The sequence below is a fragment of the Prionailurus bengalensis genome, chromosome A1 (genome assembly GCF_016509475.1).
Source record: "Prionailurus bengalensis isolate Pbe53 chromosome A1, Fcat_Pben_1.1_paternal_pri, whole genome shotgun sequence".
In the NCBI taxonomy this organism is placed as follows: domain Eukaryota; kingdom Metazoa; phylum Chordata; class Mammalia; order Carnivora; family Felidae; genus Prionailurus; species Prionailurus bengalensis.
In genome coordinates, this window is record NC_057343.1 from 144,942,573 (window position 1) to 144,952,404 (window position 9,832).

The 9,832-nt window shown below is 34.1% G+C and overlaps 1 protein-coding gene across 3 annotated transcripts in view; it reads left to right on the forward strand.

Annotated features, from left to right (window-relative positions):
- Nucleotides 1–8,922, forward strand: part of ZFYVE16 (zinc finger FYVE-type containing 16) — a 52,964-nt gene extending 44,042 nt beyond the window's left edge. For all 3 annotated transcript variants that reach the window (XM_043592978.1, XM_043592970.1, XM_043592987.1), the window contains 4 exons: nt 877–1,039; nt 1,877–1,982; nt 2,881–3,048; nt 6,166–8,922. In XM_043592978.1, the coding sequence (XP_043448913.1) occupies nt 877–1,039; nt 1,877–1,982; nt 2,881–3,048; nt 6,166–6,327 (599 nt within the window). In that variant the 3' untranslated portion in view covers nt 6,328–8,922. The remainder of the gene's footprint in view (nt 1–876; nt 1,040–1,876; nt 1,983–2,880; nt 3,049–6,165) is intronic.
- The last annotated feature ends 910 nt before the right edge of the window (nt 8,923–9,832 follow it).

Consider the following 9,832-nt stretch of genomic DNA (forward strand, 5'->3'; position numbering starts at 1 on the left):
AGCATTGCTTGGTTTCTAGTATCTCTGTTATGTTCCAAACCTAATAGCTATTCTCTGTTAGGCTTCATCTAATCTAACTCAAATACTGTGTCCGCAGTTCTTGTCCAAGGACTCAAAGGGATCCTTACACACAGTCATCTGGTGTCTCCCCCTTCAGTGCTTGACCCCAGATTCCAGGCTTCCCCAAACTTATCTCTGACTTCTCAGCCCAGTAATGGCCATTGTAGGTTTAATGGGTTACCATGCAGAAATTGTCTTGAAGCCTAGAACCTGGGCAATTGTGGGTGTACCTGTTGAGTTTTCCTCTAGGAATCACAGTATTGCACTTCATGTTGTTCACTACCTGAAAACAATTACCTCATATATTTTGTCTAGTTTTATGACTGGTTGTTATGATAGGGCAGTTTGGCATCAGTAATTTCATCATAGTAATGAAAATTCTTTCCATTGTTTTTTTTTTTTTTAAAAGAGGGGGGCACTTGTGTGGCTCAGTTGGTTAAGCTTTGACTCTTAATTTTGGCTCAGGTCATGATCTCTTGGTTCATGAGACTGAGCCCCACGTCAAGGTATGTGCTAATAGCACGGAGCCTGCTTGGGATTCTCTCATTCTCCCTTTCTCTCTGCTCTTCCCCCACTTACACTCACTCTTTTTCTCTCTCAAAATAAATAAACATTACAAAAAGTTTAAAAAAGAATCCTTAACTTTGAAATACTTTTATTTCTAGGTAGAGAATCATTAAAATCATTTAACAGATGATATAAAACTTGTATCTTGTGCAGAACATATTTTGATAGCAAATTTTATGGATTAGATATATAAATTGATATTTAATAAAAGGAATGAAACAACTCATGAGTGAAACAACTCATTTTTAGATGGCTTAATGGTACAAATAACACCAGAGACCATGGATGGCTTGCGACTAGCTCTACGAGAACAGAAAGACTTTAAAATTACGTGTGGGAAAGTTGATGCTGTAGACCTCAGAGAATATGTGGATATCTGCTGGGTAGATTCTGAAGAGAAAGGAAACAAAGGGTAGGAATTTTTTGTTACTAAAATATAATTGATTTGATGGAAGGGGAAGGATAAAAATGCCCTGCTAACAAAATTAAGCATTTTATGAGTCGATATAGAATTATACCATTAATTTAAATGCCTATACTCTAATGAGTGGTCTTTTTTTTCAAACATGTGCTTAACCGGCCTCATGTATATTTTCTTGACTAGGATGCTATAAATTATTAAAGAGTGGTCACTTTGGGAGAGGGATAGTAATAAAATGTGCACTTTGTAGCAATGTGACCTTGATACCAAGGTTGAAAAAGGCAACATATTTTTTCTGTTGTTTGGTACCTATTTTTGTGAAGTAAGTAAAGGATACCCTTTGAGTGTTTATTTTTTATGTTGATTCACCATAAATACAATAACTGAATTTAATAATATATACATTAGAGGCCATATAGAATATTACTGCCACTCCTTCCTTTCAGTTATCCATTTTCTTGCTATTTTGGAGATTGGCTAAAGGGTCTATAGTAAAGAAGGAAAAAGAGGGCTAATGCTGAAGGATTCCAAAACCAAGTTATTGAAATTCCTCAGACAGCTTTTCTTTTAGGAGACTAAGGCATTTTAAACCTCAGGTCTGTATTGGGCATATGAAAGAGTAGATATAATTTGGTACACAATCAAGAAATCTTGGTAAATGTTTTAATTATTTGTAAATATTATTTAAATATTTGTATGTAATGAGCTATCTTACTGCTATAAATTTATAGTTTTCATATATTTTCTCCTTATTCAAATCTAATGACTCATTTCATAGAAAGCATTTTGGTCCTAATAATACTACCATATTATGTTTTATTCTGTTAGTGTTATTAGTTCGGTGGATGGAATATCATTACAAGGATTTCCAAGTGAAAAAATAAAGCTGGAAGCAGATTTTGAAACTGATGAGAAGACTGTAAAGTGTACTGAGGTAACTGAGAAAGAAGATTCCTTCCCTTTATATGTTGTGTTTGGATATGTTGTTTTTTTTTTTTTTAACTTGGGAGATTTCTCATTGCAGCTTACTAACACTTTTTATATTACATGTTGAAACACACACATATTTTCATCCCAGACTGCCTTCAATATACCAGATTTGGATTTCCATAAGATTATTTCAGGCTTTGTATGGTACTGCCTGTACTCCCTGCCGGCTCATAGTTAAGTTTTGGCAGCATTGCCATCTTTGTATAGTAATATGTTATTTGACTGTATTATTTTCATTCTTCTCTTATTTTATAAAAAATAAAATATTTTATAAATATCAGTTTATAATCAGCATTCACAATGGAAAATTATTTTTGCATGTTCCAACTTTAAACTAAGAGGATATGGAATTACAGATTCTCAACCCCTTAGTCTATGTCCATATTCTCCCTCACTCTACCTCCTGGGTCAGGCAATCAGTGTTACTCGTTTCTTAGGTATTCTCTGTGATTTTACAGAGAAACTATAGAGGACATAGAAACTATAGAATATTATTTCTTTGTATGATTTTTAACTTCATTAAGATCCTTACAGGAAGGTGATCTTATAGGGTGGACTCATTGGTACCCTTCTCTAAACTGAATTAACAGGGTTTTTGTTGCCACAGGTTAATTTTAGGTTAAAATAGCTAAGTCTTGCCATCTTCCAGAATCTTTGGTTTTAAGCTCTTACTACTTACTACTTACTAATGTGTGTATATATAGATAATGCTTTTAACTTGTGAATTCCATGGCACTAACACTGGAATTTTATTAATAAAGTTGAATTGAAAGTAGCAGTTGTATTTTTCAAGCTACTTTTAATCTTAATCATGGCTTGTTTCCTAATTAAATACATTTCAGGTGTTCTACTTTCTAAAGGACCAGGATTTATCTATTTCAGCAACTCGTTATCAGTTTGCAAAAGAAATAGCCATGGCTTGTAGTGCTGCACTGTGTCCTCACCTGAAAACTCTGAAGAGTAATGGGATGAATAAAATTGGTCTCAGAGTTTCCACTGATACTGATATGGTGAGGCATTTTTTGGTAATGTATTTTTGAAATGAATGTATCATATATTAAATAATCAAAAGTTTTTTCTTTAACCTTTTATTTGGGACAAATGAAGAGAACTAAAATTTGTTGAACATCAATGTGTACTACACATTGCATGTACATTATCATCTTTAACTCTCTACAACAGTGGTCAGCAAACTTTTATGTAAAAGGTGAGACAGTAAATATCTTAGGCATTGTGGGCTGACGGCTTTTACAACTAACTCTTCAGTCCTGCCATTATAGTGCAAAACAGCCATAGACCGTATATAAACTAATGAGTTCACTGTGTTCCAATGAAAGTTTGTTTACAAAATAACTGGTGGGCCAGGTTGGCCCATGGGCCATAGTTTGCTGACCTCTGCACCATAGCAGTCCTACTTGATAAGTAGGTTTTTAATTTTTTAAATTCTGACTTTGTTCACATGATTTAAAATTACAGAAGTCTAAAAATGTTAAAAAAAAGGAAAACCTTAGTCTTTTCTTTCCTATGTTTTTCTCTAATGTGTCTTTCCTTCCTGTGAGTCTCCTTTACTACTCACACAAAATTCTTCATTTCTGACACTTCTGGTCACCAGATATGTAGAGAAACTACACCCACCAGCAAGTGGTTCTCAGACTCCAGCAGGATATCCAGAAATTCAACTCAATTTTGACACTATATACCCAGAGAGAGAGCATCAGATCCCATAGGTTAAGGGTTCATTCCTACAAGACTGTTCCCCCACACCCCTTCAGATGCTAATCATAAGCCCAGGTTGTCCGCTCTGTTTCTGAACAACCAGCTATAGATCAGAAATTCTAACAACCTCCTCCTTGGTTTTAATTAATTTCCTAGAGTGGCTCACAGAATTCAGGGAAACACTTACGTTTACCAGTTTATTAAAGGATATACACAGATGAAGACATAGGGTGAGGTCTGAGAGGTTCTCAAGCATAGGCACGTCTGTCCCAGTGAAGTTGGGGTATGTCACCCTCCTAGTGTGGCTGTATTAGCAGCCTAAAGCTCTCTAAACTCCCCACTAGTGGGAATTTATGGAGGCTTTCTTATGTTGGTAGGATCAAATAGTAATGCCATTTTTAGCCCCTCTCCCCTCTCTGGACAGTTAAGGGTAGAGCTGAAAAATCTAAAGCTTCTAATTATGGCTTGGTCTTTCTGGTGACCAGTCCCCATTCAGGAACCCACCCAGAGTCACTTCATTAGAGTAAAAGATACTCCTAGTGCTCTTATCACTTAGGAATGTATAAGGGTTTTAGGAGCCCTGTGTCACGGACAGTGTGAAATACAAATATGAGAACAAGAGACACTTAACAGTGTTCTTATCAATTAAGAAATTACAAGGGTAGAGGTGCCTGAGTGGCTCAGTCGGTTAAGTGTCCAACTCTTGATCTTGGAGCAGGTCATGATTTCATGGTGGGATGGAGTCCCGCCTTGGGCTCTGCATTGACAGCATGGAGCCTTCTTGGGATTCTCTCTCACCCTCTCTCTCTGCCCCTCCCCAGCTTGAGCTCTATCTCTCAAAACAAACAAATTAAAAAAAAATGTGTGAATATATATATACACATACATATATGTGTGTGTATATATATATACACACACATATATACATATATATATATATATATATATATATATATATATATATATATAATTACTAGGGTGTCCGGAGCCCTATACCAGAAACCAGGGGCAGAGAATGATATATATATTCTGTTGTCTCACAAGCGTGTATAATAGGACCATCTTTTCAAACATTTCCAGAGAGCAATATTCATGTTGTAGTCCATGTAATGGGTAGCCCCTAGAGATATTAACTCCAGGTTATAATGTAAATGGTTCCCAGTAGAGTTGTATAAGATAATAGCCCTGGAAAGATCTCCTTCCCACTCTTGACTCCCAACCCCTATAGTCTATCTCCATACTCTTCTTCATCCTCCATTCCTGGTCATGCAATCAATGTTAACCATTTCTATGTAGTCTTTATGAATTTTTGCATGTACAAGCAAATAAGTATATAAATGCTTTTTATTCCTCCTTTTACTCTTATTTTTTAACCTTGCTCTTTCAATCTATGTTTTAGAGATATTTCATATGACTACATATTCTTTTTAACAGTTGCATAGTAGTCATTTCTTATATAAATGTACCATAATTTATTTAACTAGTTTTTATGTACTGATTGACATTTAGGTTATCCACAATATTTTGCTTCTGCGTAAGTGTGAGTATATAACATTCTTAGAGTAGAATTGCCAGGTGTAAGTTTGTACTCAATAGATATTACCATATTGTCTCAAACAGAGGTTACTACCACAATTTGTGTGAGAGAGTTCTTCCCCCAAATCTTTATCAAAGCAGTATGTAATCAAATTTTTGAATTTTACCAATTTTATAGGTAAAAAATGATACTCCAGTATTATTTTAATGTGCATTTCTGTTTCCAACATCCAGTATAATCAATTTTAAAGCAAGTTCTTCTAGAATGGTTAATCTAAACATGAATGAGTTCATATACTGAGGGTTTGCTTTTCTTCAGTCAGGATGTGTTATACTCATAGTTCTTTTGGAAAGAACTTCTACTTTGATCTTACTATTAAAAATTCCTTTTTCAAGTAAGCATCTGGTAATTATTTGTTTCAGTAGCCCAATTATTTTTTTTAGTCAAATGTATTAAAATGTAATTTTCACCAGCAACATTAAATTCAAATATTAAATATTTTTGCAACAACAAATTCAAAATAATTTTAAGTAGATTTTTTTTAATACCATAGGTTTTTATTTATAAGTCATGTTGGTAATTATTTAAAACCTTAGTTCTCTAGTGTGTTTACATGTGCATTGAGAAGAAACCTAAAGTATGAAGTAGTGGTATTTAAACAATTTTCATGATGTCTATGGGAAAGACACTTACAACTTATGTAGCAGATAGAAGAATATATAGGAGATGTGAAACATTAGTTTATGAAGTATTTATCAAGTATTTTCTTAACATGCTTAAACTGATATTTTATAATAGTTTATATTCATCTGCTGAGTTAAGCAAGATTGCTTACTTTCTAGGGTTGACTTATCAAGATTTTTTTTTTTTCCAGGTTGAATTTCAGGCAGGATCTGATGGCCGACTTCTTCCTCAGCATTATTTAAATGATCTTGATAGTGCTTTAATCCCTGTACTCCATGGTGGGACCTCCAGCTCTACTAGTTTACCATTAGAAATAGAATTAGTATTTTTCATTATAGAAAATCTTTTTTAGTGAAAGATATGAGTAATATTATATATTGCAAACTAATTTGTTAAAACTAAATCCACTAAAACTGAAATGCCACAGACACTAAAAGTAAAGATTTGCTGTTTGAAACATGTAAGTTTTGCTTTTTAGGTAGGAAATGATCTTTTTAAATCATTAGCACAATATTTAAATCTCTAAAAATTTAAGAGACCCACAGTTTTTGAAGCTCTGACTTAATACAAGTTCTATAAAGACAAAGATTTTTTTCTGTCTTTAATAAATTCGTAGCATTTACTGTGTTATTTAAATGCAAAGCCAAAGTATCTGCACTTACGTATACCTCTTTATGCCAAGAATGATTTTAATGAAGGCTCTTTTCAGATGTAACCTTATGAGGGAAATAGCTGTTACATATGCCAGTTACATTGCTGGCTTCTAGAGTCTGTTAAAAATGAATTTCAATGGCACAGTTTCCAGATCTTAGTCTTATAATTCTTTGAATAAGGCAGATAACGTATTTGTATAATTGGAGTGGAGACCTACCTCCATGATTAGATAAACTCTGATTATTTGGATCAAAATCAGAATTTTGCCTTTTTTCTTCTCAAATTATTATTATATATATATATATGGTTTTCTTTATTAAATGGGTATTCTTAAAATAATTGTGGGTGCTTCAGAATTTTGTGCTTATATATTTAAATACATTGTTTTTATAGCAAAAACGTGATTCAGTATATGTTTTATAAGTCTTTAATAATTTATAAATAGGTAATATTTTTATATTGCAGTGCATTATGTTTTCTCCTTTCCTTCCAAAATATACCCCACTGTATTTACCACTTCTAAGAGTGATGGACAACAGGCCATATGACCCTTGAAGTAGTCATTATGTAGCAATAAATGAAGCCTGAAACAGGTTTTTTTTAACTTCTCCTTTAAACCTTAGAACTTTCTTGGCAAGTCTGCATATTTTCAGTGACACCAATGTACTAAATATACATTTTAATGAACTAATTACTTTTGCATATTTTATATTCTCTATATGGTAGTTATTTTTTATAACAGGATATTAACCTAAGTTAAATTCTGTGTGTTTGAAACTGTTACAGAACTTTCCTCTTCCAACAGCAAAATTGTAAGAAGTACTTTGTGTTAAAAAAAAAAAAGTAAAGGGGATATTTTAGTTAGTCCTATAATTTACATTATATAGAATATAATCATTATTTTCATGTTTCTTTTTTATTCTTATGTGATATATGTTTTTGTATCAAAACACTCATTGTATATTTCAAGAAAAAAGAAAACTACACTAAATAACCCTGATGTAAGAAAAAAGACTTATGAAGCATCTCAACACTAAATAACCCTGATGTAAGAAAAATACTTATGAAGACCAAGTCAGGGTTATAACTCAGGATCTGAGTCTCAGGCTAGGAGAGACTGAGAATTTTACTCCATTGGTCATATGGTTCCTACTGAATCACATCTGTAGTACTAGCCAAAGACATCCTATGAAGGAGATTATCAGTCTCCTGGAAGTAGCTACTTCATAAGCAATGTAAAATGTTGCAGCTATTAAATAAAAAGGCAACACAAAGTAACCTGTGAAATTTATTGAAATGGTATAGGATAAAAACAATTGCATATCAAACTCAGTTTATGTTTTCTGTGTATACTGTGTGTTTATTTTGCAGTATAAGTAGTTGCACAGTCTATGAATACTGAAATTACTTTAAAATAACAGTTTGGTGCAGGGTGCTTCCCATGATATAGGATAGGATAGGATTTGGGTTTGTTTTCATAAAGTCTCTACATTTAATAAAAATTGGAATAATGTGCCTTTGGAGGCACATTTTGAAGTGTTCTTTGTAGCTGTACAATATGTTTCTGAATGCCATTGTTACTTATTTGGTCATGTTCTTCACATCGGTACTTAATTTTGAAATTTTAATTTTTTTAAAGGTGAAGAAATAGAATGGTTCTTTGTATTCAGTCTGCACTGATCTGTTTTTGGTCTTACGCCTTTTAGTATTGCTCTTTTTCTCTGAATGTTGAAATATGAAGTAAAATCTAGCCCACTTGTTCTATGCAGCCACCAAACAAACTTTGTGTCTATATACTTGCTATGTGCAGAGCACTTTATTAGGCTTCACTGGTTGACAGATGAATAAAATATTTCTGTCCCTAATGGAACTGAATATGTGAAGCAGATAATTAACAAAGTAAAAGTAATTGCTATAATAGAGATATGAATCTTGACCACATGGTTGGAAAACAACCCAGGAGGATGGCTATACCAATAAGGAGAAGGTTACCTGAGAACTTGTTAGATAGTGGGCATTAAACTCGGCCAGGTAAGAGATAAAAATCTGAAAAGTAGGTAATATATAGAAAGACTGGATCTTCTCTTGTATGAATATCTCACCTTCTGATTTAATCATAAAAGCAGTAGCCTGACTATGGTATCTCAACTGCCTAAATTTATAATAGCCTAGATTCAAATATTGTTTTATAAGAACAGAACTTTTCTTTTTTTAGTAGCAAGTATAACTTTGATAACTTGACTCCTATTTTAAAAGAAAATATCCTGAAATAAACCAGAAACCTACAAAACCATCTTAGGTTTTAATTTTTTTCTTTGTGATTAAAAAAATATATTTCAGGGGTGCCTGGGTGGCTCAGTTGGTTGAATGTCCAACTTCTGATTTTGGCTCAGGTCATGATCTCATGGATTGTGAGTTCAAGCCTTACATCAGGCAGTGCAGAGCCTGCTTGGGATTCTCTCTCTCTTTCCCCTTTGCTGCCCCTCCCCTACTCATTCTTCCCCCCCCCCCCCCAAATAAACATTAAAAAATTTAAAAAGTTTCATAGATATTTATATATTATATATATATTTACACAGACACACATACATGATTCAAAAATCAGAATAATATACAAAACTTATCATTGTAGGGTCATCTGGGTGGTTCAGTCAGTTAAGCGTTCAATTTCAGCTCATGTCATGATCTTGCAATTCATGGGTTTGAGCCCCATGCTGGGCTGTGTGCTGACAACTCAGAGCCTGCACCCTGCTTCGGATCCTGTGTCTCCCTCTCTCTCTGCCCCCCCCCCCCCCCCCCCCCCGCCTTGCTCTCTGTCTCTGTGTCTCTCTCTCTCCGTCAAAAAGAAAAATAAACATTAAAAAGAAACTTATCAATGTAAAATTTACCTTCCACGTGTCTACCTTGTTCTTCTTACCCTCCAATCTCAACAAGTAATCATTTTTATTAGTTTCTTTTTCTTTAATTTTTTTAATGTTTTATTTATTTTTGAGAGAGAGCATGAGTGGGGGAGGGGCAGAAAGAGGGGGAGACACAGAATCCGAAGTAGGCTCCAGGCTCCAGGCTCCGAGCTGTCAGCACAGAGCCTGACGCAGAGCTTGAACCCATGAACTGTGAGATCATGACCTGAGCCGAAGTCAGCCGCTTAACCAACTGAGCCACCCAGGAGTCCCATTTCATATGTATCTTCCCACAGTTTAGGT